The sequence below is a fragment of the Harpegnathos saltator genome, unplaced genomic scaffold, assembly GCF_003227715.2.
Source record: "Harpegnathos saltator strain DR-91 unplaced genomic scaffold, Hsal_v8.6 scaffold518, whole genome shotgun sequence".
Classification (NCBI taxonomy): Eukaryota; Metazoa; Arthropoda; class Insecta; order Hymenoptera; family Formicidae; genus Harpegnathos; species Harpegnathos saltator.
This window is the reverse complement of record NW_020230336.1, coordinates 228,257-250,000: the sequence shown is the minus strand read 5'-3', so window position 1 is coordinate 250,000 and position 21,744 is coordinate 228,257. Positions and strand designations below refer to the sequence as shown.

The window sequence follows — 21,744 nt, the reverse complement described above, 5'->3', positions numbered from 1 at the left end:
TCGAATGAGAAAAACAAAGAGTTTATCGAAAAGATCCCCGCGCTTGTGCATGTGCTTTGTGTATACGTGTACGTATGTGTATATTCTCACACGGCTCGCAAAGTACGTTTAACACAGGAATTACACAGTCAGTAGTAAGTTTCCTTGGCGCTCTTCCGACCTCTTTTGTTCTTCTGAAAAATGCGACTTTTGTATAGTTTCGAAAGCATCGTCACGCATCGCGTCTCTCATCGCGATGACGTGTCCGCTAATGTATGTCGCTAAGATAGTCCGCTAGAGTAGTTGGTAGACATCGCTCACATATATACCCGTGATTGTCGACATCAAAAGTACGGACATTGAAACGGAAAATCGGAATCCATTTTTTTTTCTTTTTTTCACGCATGTCGTAGGAAACGTATGTATATTCTCAGTATAGGAGAGTGATAGCACACACTCGACAGCACAGACGAGCTGGTTGTAGAAGTATCGGTGATTAATGTTAGATACAAAATATATTTGTATATCTATAGAATATTATAGTATTTCTCTCTCTCTCTCTCTCTCTCTCTCTCTCTCTCTCTCTCTCTCTCTCTCTCTCTCTCTCTCTCTCTCTCTCTCTCTCTCTTCTCCTTCTCGCCTCTTTTCTTTCCCTCTGTCTCTCGTTTCTTTCTTCTCATCTAGTAATATAATATAACGTGAATATCTCTTTATAATATAATCTTTCTTTGACTCTTCTTTTTTTTGTTTCAAGGCCAGCATAAAAATCACACTAGAGAGCGGTGAAACTCAGTTTCCAGACTTTAAGACGAAGAGACGCGTTCTACGAAGATCTGGCGACCTCTTCCCGAATCGAACGCAATTCTCGTTTACGTATGTACATCGGTAGAAGGTAAGGAAGTCCCTAAAGTTCCTCACATACGCGAGTATTAAATACAATATAGTAGCAATATAAATTCTCCAGATATCTAACAGTATAGATATAAGTATAAGACATCTCCGAAAATACTCAAGTTATACATATTCTACATTAATGTCGGTAACGATCATTCTTTTTCTTTCTTTCTCTCTTCCCTTTTTGTTTTTTCTTTTTTTCTTTTTTTTTCTTTTAACTTTTTGATAACGTGCAGGTGTGCGCGTGCTCGCTCGGACTCGAGATCGATTTCGTCGTCGATTTCCCTCGGTATATTCTTTGGCTTATCTTCCATTTATCTTAGATTATCTCCATTTAGACCCCGAAATCATTTAATCATTTCTACAAATATTCGATCGGCCTCCTTCTATCGAACATAACATCAACAATAAAATCACAAATGAAATAGACCGCGCGTGTAATTTTCTTTATTTTCTCGTGTTATGAAATTTCTCTCTTTCTCTCTCTCTCTCTCTCTCTCTCTCTCTCTCTCTCGTCGCATCATTCGCCATTCGACTTTGCGCGTCTACTTGCTATAGCGTCGCTTCTCTCTCAATTGTTTTATCTCCTAGCGGAGATAGAGAAAAAAGAAGAAGAGCAAGAAGAAACACAGAATTTGTCAGAAAATATGCTCCGCAAGCCTTCGAATATTTTTCAATACGATAATACGCATATGAGAAAAGGGGTTCTCTATCATTCTGTCATCAATATTGCCGATGACAGAATCATTGTTTCTCCACCGATAAACAGAAATGCAGAAACGTAAAGATATTGGTCTGGAAAAGTTCCTAATCGCCCAGTTTCTACTCGATAACAACGCGATGACGACGCAACTTGCTTAATCACGGTCTAAATTCATCCGACATGCTGCGCTCGGTATCTCCTCTCGGTGTACTACGATTGATATCGTCGAGTCGCGATAAGCGTACGTGCACGCTCGTCGTGCGTTTTGTTTCTGTGAAAAATTCGCAGTGGCACTTGGAAAAAAAGAATATCTCGCCCGTCCCTGTTATATTCGCTTCTCTTGTTTCGATGGAGATCACTTCTTCATCGAAACGGTTTTCGTTCCTTTTTCTCTTCTCGTCATCTGACAACGCCCGAATGATCGATACTACGAGCGGCAGTACGTTAGAAATCGCTTTCCAAAATTTTTCTCGTTTCGATGCTGAAGCGTTACAACGAATAGCGCGCGGTCTTTTGCACAAGCGGTGCAACAGATTTTTCTCGCATATTCTCTTCTCGTGAGGGGAAGTGTCGACATGCATTCGACGCGCGGCATCAGGTTACATAGGCAGTGACGAGAAATGGTGTTTCGAACAAAGTATCCGCGACGCGAGACAATGTTCCTTCTCTTCCCCGCATTCTCGACAACTCGAGAAGTGACTGTCGTTCATACTTCGTTTTTGGCCAGAAGAGGAACCTCGAACGATAATTGCGCGTCGCACACGCTGTCCGATTCACGAACAGAGGAAGACGCGCAAGAGGAGAACGGGGAAAGAAAACAAGGAGAAAAGTAAGGAAAATAAAGCGAGAAAAAACGCGCGAGTTTACTACATTAAACTTTGGTATTACGTGTGAGTGAACGTCGTTGTTCCTCCTTTGTGCCGGTAGTATCGTTTAGCGCCTTTGAGTGTTCGCCTATGTTTCAACGGTTATTTACAAAACTCCTACACAAAGTATAACAAATAATCGGTGTTAATATAAAAATACTAATACTAATTCTAATAATAATAATAATAATAAAAATATTAATAGTAATATAATAATAATAATAAAAATAATAATAATAATGGTAAGAATCATATTAATACTATATAGTCGTAAGAGATAACAGAAGGACGACACTTGTCAAACCAAACCAAACGAATGCAAAGTATACCTAATTATAACTTGGACTGCGCGAACGATAAACACAACTGTCCGTTTGCGTGAGAAAGTTATCAATAGATAAACGGTAGCGAATACACGATACACGCGCTTAGACGATTTGGTGCGGTGCGGTCGGATTAAAAATGAAAAGAAGAATCGTTAGAAAAGAAGAATTATCCCTCCCTCCTTCCTGTGGACGAGAGGGAAACAATATTTTTTTCCTTCTAAAACTAGCACACGTAGACGCGCATTTTGACGACAACAATCGACGACGATTGAACGAAGCATTTGCGTTCGTAGGTACACGCTAAAAGCTATCCTCACGGAATCTATCTAATACTAGGAAGCTACTAGATTATCGCGCGCGCGCGCGTGTGCGTGTGTGTGCGTGTGTGTGCGCGTGTGTGCGTGTGTGTGTGTGTGTGTGTGTGTGCGCGTGTGCGTGCGTGTGTGCGCGCGCGCTTGCGTGCGCGTGTTGGGTGGCGAATCTATCACGACTGCGAATACTGCAACTAGCAACATATGTTCCGTCTGTAATTGCGGAACTACTCAACGATCGCGCGTAAGATCGCATTGTTAATGCGTCCGAAAGAAGAAAAATTTTCGCTCTATAACCGCGAATATAATCTATCGTCTGCTACGGAGGAATAAGCGGAGAGTTACGTATTATTACTATTATTATTGACTTTCTAACATGTAATCGTAACACACACACACAAATACGACGTTTTCGCCCGCTGACGCGGTGAGGTCGGTCAGTCGCCGCGCCCTTCTTTCTCGCGTCTCGTCTCGACTAAGAATCTACCGATAATTGTACAACGACAGGACCTAATTCTGCCGTCGCTTCTCTTCGAGAATTCTTTTTCTCTCTTCTTTTATGTTTCAATTCCCTCTTCACGTTTCCGCGTTTGATATATCGACTGCGAACGGTCAAACTTAAGTCTACTAATAAATTAGTCGATAAATATTACGTGTGTGTGCACCGTACGAGTTCTCTACGAGAGCTCTAAACGATCTCAAAGTCTACAATACATTTGCGTCTCGCGGACGTTTCCGTCGTTATACACAGTTTCTCGCGGGGCGGCCGAGGATCCTGTTTCCCGATCCTGTTACCGCCGCCATCTCTACTAATCCTATCTCGGTATATGACTCACATAGAACTTGTACCGGCCTCTATCTAAACGGATATTCAATCCGTCAAACGATCAAAATTCGCGGCGTAAAGCATTTAAATCGCAAAACGTACTCGCACGCTCTGCTCTTAAGGAGCACTATTATGGTAGACCTTTGGAAGTGGCGATTTTTCATTCCTGAACGGAAGGTACGTGGTGTTTTAAGTATTCTGAGACTCGTCGAACGTCGAGAGACCACGACAAGTGTGCATGTGAGAGATGGCTGATTTAGACAACCACTCTCACCCTTCGAATATTTGTCAGACTCCCTCTCACTTCTGCCCCCTCCCCTCCCTCTCTCTTTCTCTCTCTCTCTCTCTCTCTCTCTCTCTCTCTCTCTCTCTCTCTCTTTCTCTGTCGATTGCATTTTGCGTTCGTCGTTCGAGTAATCTCGTTCGAGATTGGACTGTGCGCAAAATTAACGGATAAAAACGAGAGGAAGCGGCAACGTGCGAAAGAGGATTGTTGAGATGAGTTGCAACGCGCGGCTTGGCTAAAGATGCAAGACAAATTAGAACAGAATTGACTGCAACGCGCGTTGAGAGGAACTTCGCGCCGGACAATCTCTTTTGTCGCGTTGTTCCCGAACGCGCTATAAACGCGCGCAGTTTTTCAGACGACATCGGACGGCCGTTTGTCGGTCGACGCACCGTTCGTCATTCGCTATTTACAATCGCGACTGAGAACGCGCGTCGTCCGTCGGCGAATTTCACACGGTGGACGTCTGTTGGTTGTTGTTGTCCAGCGGAATGCTCGTGGAACACTCTTTCAGCATCGCTCGCAGTCGTAGGATCTCCTTTGACGCCGCCGCAAGATCAGACTCCAACTGCAGTTCCTTCTCTCGACGGCGTTTGAGCTCGCGTTGGCATGTCTGCAATACAAGAATCGAGGTCCTCTCGTTGCAATCCGAAGCGACCAAAGACTTGACTATGAATCTAGTTGTTACACCTCATCGTTTTATGTCTAAAGGATATAGTATCTCGCCAGCGACAAAAACAGATTTATGGGAAAAAGATTCGTACGAAAAGCTCGCTCGTTTTGAACGAAAGATTTCAAGAATCTGCAGTTTCACACTCACCACATTCTGCCGCAAAAGATCCAGCTTATCGCACTTGAGCCTGGTGACTTCCATTCTCAGATTCTCATTCTCCACGACGCCGTCCTTGGTCGTGCACCTGGCGGTGTCATGGGTCTCTGCGGAGCTCATGGACTCGAGACCCGTGTCACTGTCAGGGTACACGGCCTGATCGAGCTCGAGCTCGCTGTTGAGCGAGCTGTCATCGCTCTCCGAGATTACACGTTGCGAGGTTATTATCTCCTGCTGCATCGGCATCGGCACCGTCGCCGTCGCCGTCGCCGTCGCCGTCGCCGTCGCCGTTGCCATCGCCATCACCGTCGTCATCGTCGTCGTCGTCGTAGTCGTCATCGATGTCGTTGTCATTTTATCCTGCTGCGTCGCCCGTTCCTGCTGCGTGCGCAGCAGACTCTCGTGCGTGAATCGCTGCATCGTCGTCGTCGACGTCGGTGCCACCGTAATTGTCGCCTTGTCCACGACAGTGGTATCGTTGTCGAGAACGCAGACGCCCGCCGACGATTCCTTGCGATCGAACTCGTCATGCTGCAGCGTCGCCAAGCTGCTGTCCTGATTGTCGGTGTTTGACAAGCTGCTGTCTTGGCTACCCAGACTACCGCGCTCCGAGTCTCTCCTCAGGGTGAGATCCGGCGAGCCGAGAGGACTGGACGGCTCCACCGAGCGCTTGCTACCGCCGCTTATCTTTGTGCTCGATTGCCGATTGCTCGGCGGACTGGGCTCCGTGGTTTGACCCTTCTTCGCCAGTTGCTGCGGCACGCTCTCCGTCGATGCGTTTCGCACGCGCGAGATCAGTGCCTTGCGAACGGTGTCGATGAATCGCGAGCCGCTGCCGCTGCCGCTACTCCCGGAGGCGGACACGTCGTTCGTGGTCGGACTTACAGGACAGACGCTCAAGCCGGAGGCGCTCAGGCCGACGGGTCCGCCGAGGAATTCGGCGGTTTTGCTTTGCAATTCCTCCGTTAGCGACTCCAACAAGGCCGACCTGGTCCGCAGCTGGAAAGAGCACAGTCAGTCGTGTGGCACATTTGCTTCCTCAGGAATCCTCCAGTCAAACCAAGTCAGAATTATATCAGATATTTGAATCAAGTGAGGAGACCGCGAGAGGTGCGAGCGAAACTAGCAAGTTTCTCGTCTCGAGCGGAGCTCGAAAGAAGGGAAGAAGCCGATGTGCCGAAGATTGGACTCGTGCTCACCTCCAATTTGGAGAACTTCTCGGCCTTGTACGCGGCATTTTCAGCGTTCACCAGTTTCGTCAGCAGAAACTCCTTGAATTCGACACCTCTGAGGAAGACGGCCGGTGTCGGTAGAGTCGGGCCAAACCAGGGAACGTCGTCACGCGCCGTCACGCTGACTTTGTACCTGTTTACGCGAAAGCAAAGGCTCAAGTTGTTTATCGAAGTCGCCGACTCCTCCGCGAGAGCGTGATTATTATTCGAACGGCCAGCGACTGTTTCTCATCGTCGTTTTACGTCCAAAGTACATACCACCTCTTCTCTCTTGTACGGATATGACGTTTCGCGGTAAATGGATCGCAGGTTTCGACGGTGAGAAGAGCCGTACCGTACACCGTAGGTGTACACCAAACAACGACGTAAATCTAAGAATATACCTCGTATTAGAAGTGCAGGGGTCGATGACCTGCACGACGATGAAGGCGTGCAAGAAGTGGCTGGCGATCATGTCCGGACTGAAGGGTGTCGGTTCTTCCTGAAATATAATCGCGACAATGTCGTTGCCGATGTGTCTTTTGCGTTGCAACTGTTGCGAATCGCCGGGACTATACGGCAGCAGCGACGCCACGTGGAACAGCACCTCGCGACCGCGAAACACCTCGTACACCGCCGAGTCTCCGGTCTGACCGTGTCGCGTGTCTAAGCCGCCGCGATAGCTGAAGAGAAGCGATCGAGATTAGAAAAGACAAGATGCAAACGTGCGTACGTACATACGAACAAGCAAGAAAGAGAGATATATCAAGAAAATCGAACATCTATGGGATCTATCTCACCCCTTGTGATCTTTGAGATCAATCTTCTGACCGAGCAGGTCGAGGAACTCCTGGAAGGCCGGCGTGATCTGCCGGTTGCCGAAGAGCTGCTCCTCCGTCACCTGGCCGGCTCGTTGATGAAGAACGCCGAACTTGAACCTAGAGACGAGTGCGTGCTCGTCGTATCGGGCTATCAGAGTGCCGGCGCCGGGGCACATGACCGGCATCAGGGTGTTCACGTTCAAGGACTCGTTGATCGCCTGCAAGAACGTCACAGCGGTTGTGTTGACACGCGAGCATGCGTTAATGTAACGTCGACGAGTGATTACGAAAAACGCGAGTCAAGGTCTTTCCTGTGCTTTATCGCGTTGACACGCTTGTCTCTCTCTCTCTCTCTCTCTCTCTCTCTCTCTCTCTCTCTCTCTCTCTCTCTCTCTCTCTCTCTCTCTTCATATCTTTCTCTCCCGCTTCCTCGTTCACGATCGCGGGTGTACGTAACAACTGAAAGATAAAGCACATACAAACATGGCCGCAACGGTGGTTAAATAATTCACAGCACGTTTCTGCGCACCGACGGAAAACCAAAGCTAAATATAACGTTCCCGTCGTATCTCGAACTTAAGCAATTATTATTCACCATTATTCTTTGTACTTTTCTCAACCGTAACGTTGAGTTCTCGTGACTTTTATGTCTTTGGTGTGCTTCACCGAAATGACCTCCCACTATAGTTCTCGCACATTTTTTCTTTTGCCCATTTTATCCTTTTCTCGTTTCTAAGGCACACACAATTTGACACTACTACTCGCTTCCATCAACTTGATGTTTCATTTTCGTTCAACTCTACTCAATATTTTCCTTATTTTGATCGGATTTGTGAACGTGGGTAAACTCGAGTTTGGACTCGTCCCTGCGGTGGTTGCCCTTACTACGACGATGTCGTGCGACGACGATGGTTTGACGTTTCCGTTGCGGCAAGGTTGCATCCAGGTGAGTGTGTATTTACGCAACGAGCGTGCTGTCATCCGACCACATTTGATAATTCGAAAACGATAATAATGGAGAGAACGGAGACGAGACGAATGGAAGACCTCGCGCGCGCGCGCGTTTCTGCTCACCTGCAGTTCACCTGTGCGAGGCCAACTCGATTGCGCGCCAACGTTGTAATTGTTTGATCTTAAAACAGCTTCGGAAAACTAAATCCGCAAACATTTCATTTCGCTGGTATTATATCGCGTAAACACTACGCGACTGTTGTCCCAGGCATTCTTATTATCTCTTCAAACATATCCGATAATCGAGCGCGCCGCCTGATATAAAGGGTGTCCCAAAATTCACGCAAAAAGTAATTTTGATAGAAAGGGTAATTTTGATAGAAAGCACAGGTTTATAATTAAAAATTGTAAATTTTTTATTGATTCATAAAGTATACAGGGTCATAAAATATACAGTATAGGGTTATGGAATAGCATATCGGGTAAACGGCCACAGCGAAGAGAGTTCGTTGAATGGATTATGGAACAACAACAAGTGGATGCTGATTTTTCGAACAAAATCATCTTCAGCGATGAAGCTCATTTTCATCTTGATGGCTTGGTTAATCGACAAAATTGTCGCATTTGGGGTTCAGAGTGATTGTTGAGAAACAAATACATCCACAACGTGTCACTGTTTAGTGCGGATTTTGGGCTGGAGGCATCATCGGACCATTCTTCTTCGAAAATGCGTCTGGTCAGGCAATAACAGTTAATAGTGCTCGCTATCGCGACATGATAAACCAATTTTTTGTGCCTAAATTGCAAGATATGGATGTGGACGACATGTGGTTTCAACAAGACGGTGCCACATGCCATACAGCCCGAGAAACAATTCAATTCCTGCACGAGTCATTTCCTGGTCGTGTAATTTCCCGTTTTGGTGATCAGATTTGGCCGCCCAGATCATGCGATTTAACGCCGTAACGACTTTTTTCTTTAGGGTTTTTGAAGTCTAAGGTTTATGCCAATAAACCCACTACCACCCATCACGCCTTGAAGGAGGAAATTGAGCGCCGAGTATCAACGAAATTCAGCCACATTTATGCAAAACGGTCATGGAAAATTTCAACAAAAGAGTGCATATGTGCCAGCAAAGCCGTGGAGGCCATTTACCCGACATGCTATTCCATACATAACCCTATACTGTATACTTTATGAATCAATAAAAAATTTACAACTTTTAATTATAAAACTGTGTTTTCTATCAAAATTACTTCTTGCGTGAATTTTGGGACACCCTTTACATAGGCGACGTAAACAGCGAGGTGATGTAACTCCACGTATATTTAGATTCGATAGCTCAAAAGTAAAAACGCATGTGATTCTTGTGCAATATATGAAGAATGTTGTGAAAAATTCAAAAGTCGGTGGCGCGATAATTCACCTATTCTCAAGAGAACGATAGGTAGAGAAAGAAAGAGAGAGAGAGAGAGAGAGGGGGGGAGAGAGAGAGAGAGAGAGAGAGAGAGAGAGAGAGAGAGAGAGAGAGAGAGAGAGAGAGAGAGAGAGAGACATGATAAATTTCCAATCTATGAATATTTGTAATTTTAATGCATTAATTTAAACGCATTTTTAAAATTTAATTAACGTATCCACTCCAAATTGTGACGTATAAATATTCCTCTCGAAACAAGAGTATTTTCACATTTAGTTCTACGTAACAGAGATACGAATGAACTTTTAAATACATTATCGTTGTGCATTGATTTTCTCACGGTCTTCTGATAAACCTGCACGTGCGTTCTCCAAGTTGTTTCGATCCGTTCGCGTCTCGAGAGACACACGTGTCCCTCGTGTAATTTAATATGCACTTCGGCGGTAATTCCACAAGCGAATTCGCTCTCCTCGCTTTGCTTTCAGTCGATCGATCCGTGAATATCGCGAATCACCGCTGACACAGGTGCACACGCTTCTCGATTGATTTTCATCGATCTTATTGGTAAAACGGAGGATTCTTGAGATGACGTAGCAACGTTGGTTTCGATTTTCCTTCGCCGTACAGAGAAATCCAATCGTTCGCTCGACTCGCCGCGAAATCACGTGAAATACTCGTCCGAAAGGAGAAAGGAGAGGAGAGGTATAACGCGTTGTCGCGAGTGAATGGCTTTACCTTGACCATTTTCGTCGGCGTAGGATTCGGGCTGAGATTCGCAGCCGGGACCAGGTCGTGCGTCGATCCCGCTCGCAGTCGCAACAACACCCGCCAATGTTCCTGTCCGGCGACCGTCTCGGCCTTCACCGAGACCAGGATCGGGCCGTTCTCACCGTCCCGTCCCACGAGGTTCACGTGTTCCTGCGGACAGAAAAAAAAGCGATAAAAGACACGGCATTTCACGGTCACGCATTAATTACGAACGCAATCAGCCACGATTCCTAGTTTTCCCGGAGGAACGGAGGGCGCGATCGAGCCCTCGCACATCGGAGAACGATCGTCGAAATATCGGAAAAATTTACAGTAGTCAAAGCGGAAGAGGAGAACGGTAACCTTAAGTCGAAATAGCAGGTTGGAGCGGAAAGGTTGATTTTCCGTCGGCAGGTCATTTCCTGCGGATGGAAAATTTGTGTCAAGAATTTTTTTCGCCCGACGTAACGCTTTCGGCGAATTCCCAGAAGAATTTTCTCGCGACGATGTTATTTTTAGTAATATTTTCAACAAAATTTCGCCAACCCGCCCAAAATTTCTCCCGGCATAATTTTCTTTTCATTAATCATTAATTTTTTATTAAGCGAGATTACCTCAGAGTATTCGAGTAAAATTTACGCGCAACATTATCGATATTAGCGAGGAGGACAGGTGATTCTTCTAGCGAGAGATTACTCTGACAATTTTTCAACATTAAAATCTCCGCAAAGAGATTCCTGTAAAAAACGGGAACGCAAACGTCACGACACTCTCGAGACATTCGCTCGCCACGAATACGGGGCGAAATTCAACGAGCTGAATCATTCCTGTACATGTACGCATTAAATAGAGAAGAAAGAGCGCGAGACGCGTTGACGAACGATACGCTCGATGCGCGAGCACGGCGACGCGACACACGTTAGACCAATTATGTTGCAGTTTGCACGTTCCGGATTCAATTGGACATTGCGAAATCTCGGCGAATGAATCGAATATGTGGGTGGTTGCGGCCCTGAACGCACCGTGTTACGCAGGCACGCTTTGCGAACTATAGTCAGCGCGCGTTTTGTATCCTGCGTACGTATACACGGTGTGTCTCACGGCGGTAAGACGTATCGGGGGCATGCGAAACGTATGGCGCAGATGTGTGCTTTAACGGTGAGCTTAAGCGATTAGACTAGTTTTTGTTATCATTCCGAAAAGCCACGTCCGTGCATCTCATATCTGAGAAACGAAAGACCGATCGGTTTTTTCCGGACATTTATTATTCCCATCAGCGACGGGGAATGGACACGAACGAGTGTCACACTCATTGTATCGAAACAAGTTTGACCGCACGAATCTTGAAAAAGGAAAAATCTTGTCGTCGTGTTATTTTGTATGTCAAAACTATCGGCGGAATTTCGTCGGCGGAACGAAAGAAACCGCCTCGGTAAAGTCAGGTATATTTAATTTGTTTCAAATGCGTGGGTAGGCGCACTATTTCGACGCTTGTAATTACATCATCCGATAACAAAAGGTAACAAATAAGAGAGAGGGAGAGAGAGAGAGAGAGAGAGAGAGAGAAAATTCAGTCGAGACGGTTCCCTGTCCTTTCGCTTCTCAGATTGGACAGAACTTTTTCTCACGAAGAATGCAGGTAAAAGCGACTCGTTTCCTCTGTTTTACGAGGACCTGTTCGCGTACGAGGTCGTTGATAACAAGGAGGGAGGGGGGGAGGAGGGGAGGAAGAAGGGGGTAAAAACGGTGCATCATTTAACCGTGCATCATACACGTCGGTTAAAAATGTCGGCGGTTAGCTTAGAAAGACGCACGAAAGGTCGGGTCGCGGAATGGTGCACACACGATGAAACGCGCACGCACACACTAACTCCCTTCCTCGTGTTTGACCAACCTTCGGGTGGAAATGCGGCAAAGAGGAGGGAGTAGAAAGGGCAACGCGCTCGGGGTTCACAGGAGTTCACGCCATCGAGTTTTCTTGTATGTTGTACATCCGTTATTATTATCGTCGTTGCTATATTGTCGCGTGCAGCGTCAAAAGTGTGTCGCGCAGTCGTCGTGTGTGTGTCTATCGAGTGCATAAAAATGCGTAAGCCGAGTCGCGCGTAACGTGCGTCTCTACCACCTACCATCGGAAACTATAATGACGAATTCTGATCTAGCCTATTGCTACAAATTGTAAATTGATATAAAGCGTGAGTTGCGTGAGTTGTAAACGATGATGCACGAGATGACATAATTCTGTCTTCGACTCGGGCGATAAACTCGGGGGGCAAAGATAATGCCGCGTACTCTTCGCCTAATCTTGCCGACCGCGTTTTTCGTTGCTCTCGTCGCGCTGTTTTACGTCGCGCCACACGCGGAACACGCGGCACTTGTGGAACATCATCGGGTATTCTTGGTTCTTCCTTATCGTGAGGAATCGCTGTTAAATGGCAGGAGAATAACGCCCGCGAGTCGCGAGTTGCTACGCTCCGAACTCCGACGGCGCGCCCTCCTATTGTATAAGCAACGGACTTTTACTCTGTAACGCCGCGCGCGCGCGCGCGCGCGTGCGTCCCTCTTTGTTCTCTCGGCACTCGATTAATATCGTTAGCCGTTATGATCGGCTTCGAGGTGTAGCCGTTCGCTGTTACGCTTCGAATTACTCGCGCACCGTTGTTATCTCGCAGAGGTAATCGCCTCTTTCTTCCACGTGCGACCCACCGGCTCTTTCTTGCGCTCGCTACGCTCGTAGCAAACGGCGTCACTACGCGGCCGGGACACGCGATACATTAGCAGTTGCATAGTCGCTGGTGAAGCTGTATCTATACTACGTACTGTGTTTTACGTGCGCGCCACGAGACGAAAATGGACAGAGATAAATTGGAGCACTGCTCGAAAACGATGAAAAATTTCAGAATTTTTCATCTCAGTCTGTTGGTACATAAATCGATCCCTCGGTTTTATATATCCGACACTTTTTGTCGTTTGTTGTTTAGCATTTCCTTGAGTATTCCCTTCACAAAGTTAGAGGACTCTCTCTCTCTCTCTCTCTCTCTCTCTCTCTCTCTCTTTCTCTCTCTCGTCGCGCGTTACAAGTCGGAAAGATGAAAACCGAGGTGCGAACCGAGCGAAAGGTAACGCATGCGGGCAACAATAGGCGGAACGGGAACTCATCCGTCGAGCCTTATCTAGAAAAAGTGTACAAGGCCGGAAGCGGAAAATAGCGCGCTCTCTTTCTTACAGGACGCGTCATTTGATTCGTTAATTGGCGGATCTACGTTGCAGCCGCGCTGTCGCACGTTGGCGATAATGCGTGATATTTTCGCGAGGAAACGTGCGACGCTATAATCACAAGTAAACGATAATCTCCCTCTGTGATGTAATAATCGTGATGTGAAAATAGAATTTTTTTCAGCCGAACAAGGGCTCGTGTCGCAGCGTATGCGACGACGACGACGACGACGACGACGACGACGACGACGCGTGGAACGCAGATGGAAATTTGCTGCGAATGAAAATGATTCGTGTCCATGATACATCGCTCGTATCGGCAAGTATTCGATACGAGCGAGCTTTCAATCGCGCCGACCGCGTTTTCCCATTTTCCGTACCTTTTCGCAAGCTCGCGCGATACACAGCGCGGGCCCTTTCTTTCTCGTTGCCGATGGACTCGCGCGCAGTGCTGTCTCGTGTCTGCCCTTTCTCTGCTTAAAGGCATCGTGCGCGCAATTTATACGCGCATTAAATCGCGCGCGCACGCTCTTTTCTTTCATCCCTTCGCGTTCTCTCCTTCTCTTTCTGTTCGTGATGCGCCTCTCCCGTCATTTCCTCGACATGTCGTGACGACGATTCGACGTGGACGAAGGAAGGAAACAAGAGGAGCCGGAGGGATGGGTGGGCAGGTATCGTAGGTAGGTAGGTAGGTAGGTGGGTGGATGGGTAGGTAGGTAAGTAAGAGAGAGGGCGGCGGAGAGCTCACAAGCGGAAGAAAATCGCGCGCGGGAATTGCGAAAACGACGTGGATGAATGTCGGAGGAGAAGGAAGAGGAGATAGATAGATAGATAGATAGATAGATAGATAGAGAGATAGATAGATAGAGAGAGAGAGAGAGAGAGAGAGAGAGAGAGAGAGAGAGAGAGAGAGAGAGAGAGAGAGAGAGAGAGGAGGCGAGGAGGATGTTCCAGCCATCGGACTCAGCCGTGGACGACTATGAGAACGTTCCCACTCCCACGTCCAAAGTGCTCTTTTCCTTTTCCTACGTGCCTCTTTTCTCCGCGCCTCGTCCTCGCCCCGCGCCGTGACTCTTCCTCCTCGTGTCTCTTCTCCCTGACTCCTTCTCTCTCTCTCTATCTCTCTCTCTCTCTCTCTCTCTCTCTCTCTCTCTCTCTCTCTCTCTCTCTCTCTCTCTCTCTCTCTCTCTCTCACCCTTCGGCATCGTCCTCTTCTTCCCGACGTGTGCGTCCCTCTTTCTCCTCGCACACCTACGTGCATACTCGCGCTTGAGCGATCGCGGCTCGTCGCGGTTACGTTCTTGCGACCCGCGAAGAATACGTGGCACCAGGAGCGAAACGACGCCTCGCGGCGCCCCCCTCCCCTGACGATGATGCCATCATGATCGACGAGGTGAATCGTTCGAGAGGCGACAACGCGGCGAGGATGAAGCGCATGATAAAGGGAACGCGAGGCGAGCGAGAGAGAGAGAGAGAGAGAGAGAGAGAGAGGGGGGGGGGGGAAGAGAGTCGGTATTTCCGGATCTCGATGCCCACCCGAGGTCATCATCCCGCGCGCCTGCTCGTGTCTTCGTCTCGGTGACATCTCAATTTCGCTCATGCACGCAAGACTCAAAGGTCCTCCCGTTACATTACTTCCTACTGCCTCCGGTTTCCTCCGAGCAGCCTCGTTACGAGAACTCGAGTCCAGACGGCTCCGAGGGGAAAAGAAAAATACGCACCGACCTCGCGTCGCACGCGATCTCATCGGTGGTCCGTTACATTCCCGGAAAGGAAGAATACAACGGTGCACTTTTAATAAGTGCGACCTCTCTCCTTTCCGTTCCGTCCATTGTCGCTTGGACGTCCCCTTCCCCCCCCCCTCCTCCCCCCGTCACGAGTCGTGTCGGTTCTTTCGCCGTAAATTATCTCAATCGCTACAAGCGCAAGTACTAAGCACCATTCTATGTCAACCTCTCTCACTCGCAATGGAACATCCTAGTGTCACTCTCGGGCCCCGACAACGGGCGGAGACAAAGTCGCGACGCGCCAACCTGGCTCTCTGGCGCCTGGCTGTAACGGACCGGAACGGACTGTCGATTTTCTCTTCTCTGTACCTGCCGCTACTCCTCTATAATATATGTTTTTTCTTCTTTTCTTTGAGACGAAAGACTCACCCTGCCGACGAAGAAGCGACGGTAACATTTGGCCGTATCGTCCTGATCTATCCTAGGTTGCCAAGCCGGTTGCGCTGGTAGTAACGCTCTGCCAGCCGAGTCGAGGGTATGTCGGTGATCGGTACCGTCGACCCAGTATCCGGATGGCGTGACCACTAAGGGCGGCTGGCTACCGGATGCGACTTGCTGCTGCAGAGCCGCTTCCATGAGCGCTCTTCCCAAGGGCGCGTCACCCACCGGCGACGGTGACAACGCAGGGATGTGGTTGCTGGGAACGCCAGGGCTCGACGTGGTCCTGTCATCTCCCCTCGGCGTCTGCAAAAGTGACAAAAAAAGGCGCGCTTGTTCGATCATCAAGTCGAGACTGGGTAACCCGATGTGATTTATGCGCGCAGGGCGATCGAAGGGCGCCGCTGATTTCTCGTGCGAAATAAATTGTAACGTGCTTTCTAACGAGGTGTAGGGAGCGCGCAGGAGTTTCCTTCTCGCGCTACGTGGCCCCGAGAGAATTGATGATAAAGATAGAGGGGCGAGTGTCTGTCGGCGGATTTTTCTTTCGCTTCACGCGCTCTGGCAATTTTCACGCGAAAATCACGCACGCTGAAGAACACGCTGAGCCTCCGACATTTGCGCGACTATGATTGTTGCAGCATAACAGTGCTCCACAAATATTCCAATGTGTCTCTTGCAATAAGCGTCGTTGAAACATCGATACTTGGTCGGATACTATGTCGTTCTTGTCGCGCGTCGCGAGAACTTGGAGCGGTTATCGGTCACTCGCTTATCAGTCGTCGTAGTTGCAGTCGTACACGCAAAAGTTGGATTGCTCGTTTTCGCGACGACAATACTGATTGCCGCCGTATTACTCGTCTCCTCTGCTCGGCGGACAATCGATCGACAGCTCGTCTCTCTCGGCTCGGCGCGTGCAAGTAAACACGAAAGAGAAAGACGTGTCCTGGAGAGAGCGAGAGAGAGAGCGAGAGAGAGAGAGAGAGAGAGAGAGAGAGATCGAGGCGAGTAGGTCGAACGGTACGACCAGGCCACGAGACCAAGAAGACCTATATTACTCGCCACCTTCGGAGAAACGGAAACCAAGTACACGTTCACGTGTCACCGTCGTCCGAGTGTCGACACCCACGCGATCTTCGCACCGACCAGTTTGGTTATCGAGGATCACTCGATACTCCAACACTTGGTGCTCGTGTTGTTGCAGCTTTGCGGTGTGTAACGCGTATCGATGTAACGCGTAATTTTAAGCGTCTCGCCCACCTACGCGATAAACGGATAATTATTAGCTTACTCGACGCAACTTAATACCCGCATTCGCGATGCCGAACGGATGTCGCTCGGTAATTGATACGACTGTCGTAATCTCGTCGTATAGTCGGCTTCGGCTGCGATTAAGCTTTAGTTAGCGCAGCAGAAGTCAAAGCTCCGCTGGAGGAGCCGCGCACTTAGGGTCGCGGCAACTATTTGGTTTACGATTCGCCTGGGTGAGTGAAAATTCATGAAAGCCAAGTCGGGAAATCGAAGGGGCGTTTTCTCACGGCGAGTATTCGAGACCGACAGCAGGCATCGTTGCAATCATTGCTCATGTGCTTCTTTCAACGGAATATATCATTCGAGTGATGTACGGTGTGCAGAGGAGAAATTGTGCCGAACTTTCGTACGAGAGAGACGTTTCTGTCTCGTTCGGCCGAGAATTGGCCGTGCGATATTGTCGCGTATCGCGCCTTGTGCGCAAAGTTAACGCGAGTCGAGCGTAGATTTCTCCGCTCGGCAGTAAATGCGCGCGCGTAAATGCGGTCGCGCGTAAAAGCGCATTTTCTCCCAATCCTCATTAAGAGAAAATCGCGACTCGCTCGTCGTCGCGACTCGCGCGCGAGTGTAATCGGCCGTTTCGCGCGCTTATAGCCGCGATTTAGCCCCGATTCGCTTCTGCGACTGCTTCGACTCGAGCTGCTCTTCGCCGAAGCCCGCGTGCGTCTCGCTTGGAAATTTGGCAATCGATCGTCCACGCCGCGCGCGATTATACGAAGGCCGCATACAAGGCGAGGAACTTTCAGTGCATCTATCGCAGCTGCGTTCATCAGCGGACGTGACTTACTTCGGATAATTAAGGAGAAGAAAACGAGGTGGGCCGCCCAGGTTAGGGCGACAAGGAGAAGAGTTTCGCGTTTTAAAGTTAATTTAAAACCTACGAAACCTACGGCGTTCGGGAGGGGGGGGGGAATTTTAGACGACACTTTTTACCTAATACCGCCCAAATCCTCCTCCGTACATAAACTTAACACACAAAGATACAATCTGATTTCTCCGTGAAAATCCTCGACGGATGAGAATTAACTGATATCGCGAGAAAACTCGCACTTGGAGTCTCCTCTAAGAAGCGCACACAATCGACCGAGTATAATCAATATCTTATGGCCTCTCTCTCTCTCTCTCTCTCTCTCTCTCTCTCTTTCTCCCCTTTTCTCCGTCGCGTCGTCGGGATGATATCGCTGGTCGTTCGTGCAGTCGGCGATATAGCTTCATCGATCCGATCGGCGAAGCGCGCGTTGCAGGTCGCACACACGTGTCATCGTTCGTCGTTGGCTCAGCCCTCGAATGCACGTGCCGTATGCAACTGCTATGCGACACCGAAATACCGGCACGATTTAGTTATCGGATGTCACTCGGAGGCGTAACCTCTCGGCGCGACGTAATCGGCTACCTCGAGCATGCGACGGAATACCGACGAGGGGACGCGTCGATCGCGTCGGATTAATCGCGCTGATCTTTCGTTGACGTTCGTTCGCGCGCTCAATTATTCCCGGAATGTAGGTCCCGGTTAATTTCGCGCGGACTTTTCAATTCATCCCCTTTTGGGGGATGTAATGCGCGCTTGTTGTGCGACGAAGCGAGTTCCGCTCGCTCTCGCTGTCGGGCGCGATTCATTTGCCGATAAAATTACCGAAGAAGAAGAAGAAGAAGGCTTCTTCGGTGCTCGGCGGGTAGATGCGTGAAATCATATCGCGCCGATATAGATCCGGACCGCCGTTAGAGACGCCTCGACTGCTGTGCCGAAGCTTCCTTCCCGGCGATATCCCGCTGGATATCGTTCTATTTCGAGTTCGGTTCCGTACGAGTGACGCACGGGCGAAACGAATACAGGATTTTAACGAGGCCGCGGAGAGGCGCGAGTCGTCCAACACGGTGGAGAGAAACGGCGGTGTGGCGTAAAACGCGGTTAAAAGTAATGCGGATGTAGCCTCTCGGATTACGTTTCCTCAGGGTCTTCGTCGACTCTCCTGTGTGTTTGTATCCTCTCTCGCTCTCTTTTTATTTAAAAAGAAGATAGACCAATTTCAACCATTACGTCTTCGGAGAGAGAGAGAGAGAGAGAGAGAGAGAGAGAGAGGAAGAGAGAACGCGACTCCTCCTCCTTCTCCTTTTCCTCTTTCCGTTCCTCTCACCCCGCTCGCCGGCCGCTCATTTTAAGCATCTCTAATTCCGAGTGCAAGCGAGGGAGAAGGAGAAAAAGAAAGCCAGAGAGTTGCAAGTGTCAAAAAAGAATGAGAGGAGCGAGAGAAAGAGTGAGTAAAAGAGAGGAGGAGAAAGAGATGGAGAGAATCGGGCGCAGCCTACGCCAAATATAAACCGCAGCGCGCGCGCGCGCGCGGCCGGGTGAAGGACTGGAGAAGGAAATATCGCAAAACGCTTTGCTTTCGGCTAGACGAACAGGCCCGCCTGTTATATTTAGAATACTTTCGGAGACTCGTGACTTTGGTCCGATCGGAACGCAATTGAATTGTGTGTGTGTGTGTGTATGAAATAGACAAAGGCGCGTAATATTGCGCGCGCGCAATATACGTCCGCGTGCCTTCTTTGCGTCACATTGAGACACATTGAAGCAAAGTTAAAGATTAAAGATTTAGAAAAAATATTTCGTAATGCACACACGTGAAAAGGATGATTTTTTCTCGAGCCAAGCTGTCGACGACGTAGCGTCCTTCGTCTTCCGTGACGCTCGAGAATAGAGATCTCGATGACTCTCTGGAAAGCTATTGGGACGGAGAGAGTGTCACACCAATCGCGATCCCGATAACGTACGTGAAAACGCCGATATTCAAGAGCAGCTGCCGATATTATTATTATTGCCGGTACCACCTGCCGCGGCGCCATATGTTCGTATTATTAGCACCCACTGCCCGGCCTTTGTGCCAGCTGTGTGTGTGTGTGTGTGTGTGTGTGTATGTGTTCACCATGCAATCGTGTAACGGACGAAACGTACCTCACACACAGGTGCTTCCAGACGCCGCCCGGGCTTCATTCCAGAGACTACGGAGAGACCGAAGAAAGATAAACTTTCCTTTCGATAAACGGCTGAATTTTTCAGCAGAAACGAGTCGTGAGAGACGGCATTCTACTACATCTGTCGACCGCCGACGAAAAATTCGTCGACGACTCAATGTCAAGCAGACAGCAAAACTCAAACGAAAAACTCAAACTAATTGCGCGCGGACAGTGTCGAAATGTCGTATTCTCTGAGAGAAATAAATGACAAATATGTCGCACATAAAAGTGCATATTTTTTGCAGTTAAAATTGCTCCTGCGATTACGCGACAGCTGCGACTTTGTTGCGTGATAACTGTCGAGTCGCCGTGTTGTTTCCGCGAACTGTGGGAACCACCTGGGTTTCTCATCAGCTCGCAAATGTGACGATCGCGAAAACAGCGATCTTCTTTCTCCTTCTCTTTCTCTTCGAGCGCGATAAATGTATCAAAAACATCGTGATGCCGCTGCTCTTTCGCTCTGTTGATCGCTGTCGCATTAACGACGAAAGATCGCGACGCACGTGATCGACAACACACGACCGCGCGCGATATTCCTCAGGCTAAAATTATAATAATTTCACAGGAATATCGGTTCGACACACACGGTCGTTGCATCGACGCAACGCACACCACCGTAGCCGCGCACTCTATTTTCGTCCCGCGGGGAATCCGAGGTGAAACTCCTTACGCGTGCGGACGCGTGTGTCTTTGGTATTTACGGGGCGGGGGGAGGGACTTATTAACGTGAGAGAACCGCGCGGCGCACACATTACGAGAGTGCGATAATGTCTCTCGCGCGCGTTGCGCGCTTCTCGTTCGCCCTCGCCGTGAAATGGTAGTTTTTCCACGATACGGCTTAATTAAGCAATTACGTCGATGCACGTTGAGCCTGGTGAAATAAGAATTGACGCGAGAATATCGTGTACACATCGCGATGACGGAAGCTCGCAATAACGGCGAGTTCAGCGAGCATACCGCGAAAGTGCGTCGATGGATCTTGATCGAAGAGCCACCGAATGATTTTCGCGGCAAACGTCGCAACGATCTCTTTGATGAAACTGTACGAAGCATTCGTCGATCGTAATCGCGTGTGATTACGTAGACACGAACTCGCGGTTTATCTGCCCGTAATTAATCGATTCTGATTCTAACGGGAAGACCGAACACGCGTCTCTGGGGAGAAAGTTGCGCCCGCCGCGTCGTAAGAAACAAGGGCCGATTGTATTCGATTGGCTTATCTCAAGTGATTCACGTGGCTGAGTCACACACGTGCGAGACTCTGGAAGAGAATCTTGAGAGAGTCCTTTTCGGACGGACCCTCCGTCAATCGAGAGCGAAATCGAGAGTCACGCTCGATATTGTGATTCATGCGAGATTTTCTTCATTTACGCTCACATATTGAGATTAGCACGGGAGAAAGCGGAGCGCGATGAAAGGAGGATTAAAATGAAAGAAAAATGCTACAATTTGATAAAGCACTCTCCTTCTCTCTCTCTCTCTCTCTCTCTCTCTCTCTCTCTCTCTCTCAACGTTCCATCCTAACACTTCATTTAACACGCCGACCATTTCAAGTTTTAGAGAAAGAGTATATACGGTACAAATGCTACAAATCTCTTCACCTCATTTCGACATAATTGTGCAATTACAAGTACACCTGTGTGTACGAAACTTTAAGACCTCCTAATTGATGCCACTTGATCGTTAATTCAAACTTGAAATTTTGCCAGCTTTGAAAACAGTCGCGGGTGTGCATAACGGCACGACGAAAACACTAACGCCGAGACACGCGGTATCTCACCATTTAATTTAATTCCGCCGCCGCCGCTGCAGCAGCGGCAGCTTCGACGTGCCGCGATTTGCGTGTTTAATTATACGGCGAGAGCAAAGG

The 21,744-nt window shown here is 48.6% G+C and overlaps 2 protein-coding genes across 15 annotated transcripts in view; both read right to left on the bottom strand.

Moving 5' to 3' along the window:
• Dlg5 (MAGUK family member discs large 5) overlaps positions 1-537 on the bottom strand; it is a 15,574-nt gene extending 15,037 nt beyond the window's left edge. For 6 of the 9 annotated variants that reach the window (XM_025302910.1, XM_025302904.1, XM_025302906.1 and 3 more), the window contains exon 1: positions 1-536. This exon is cut by the window's left edge and continues 1,564 nt beyond it. The gene's annotated coding sequence lies outside the window, so the exon portion shown is untranslated. The other 3 variants (XM_025302900.1, XM_025302902.1, XM_025302903.1) reach the window with 1 other exon arrangement.
• A 3,085-nt stretch (positions 538-3,622) lies between these two features.
• LOC105181381 (rap1 GTPase-activating protein 1) overlaps positions 3,623-21,744 on the bottom strand; it is an 89,315-nt gene continuing 71,193 nt past the window's right edge. For all 6 annotated transcript variants that reach the window (XM_025302882.1, XM_025302883.1, XM_011138120.3 and 3 more), the window contains 7 exons: positions 15,540-15,854; positions 10,156-10,338; positions 7,032-7,270; positions 6,636-6,914; positions 6,220-6,385; positions 5,012-6,019; positions 3,623-4,804 (listed from right to left, as the gene is read on the bottom strand). In XM_025302882.1, the coding sequence (XP_025158667.1) occupies positions 4,643-4,804; positions 5,012-6,019; positions 6,220-6,385; positions 6,636-6,914; positions 7,032-7,270; positions 10,156-10,338; positions 15,540-15,854 (2,352 nt within the window). In that variant the 3' untranslated portion in view covers positions 3,623-4,642. The remainder of the gene's footprint in view (positions 4,805-5,011; positions 6,020-6,219; positions 6,386-6,635; positions 6,915-7,031; positions 7,271-10,155; positions 10,339-15,539; positions 15,855-21,744) is intronic.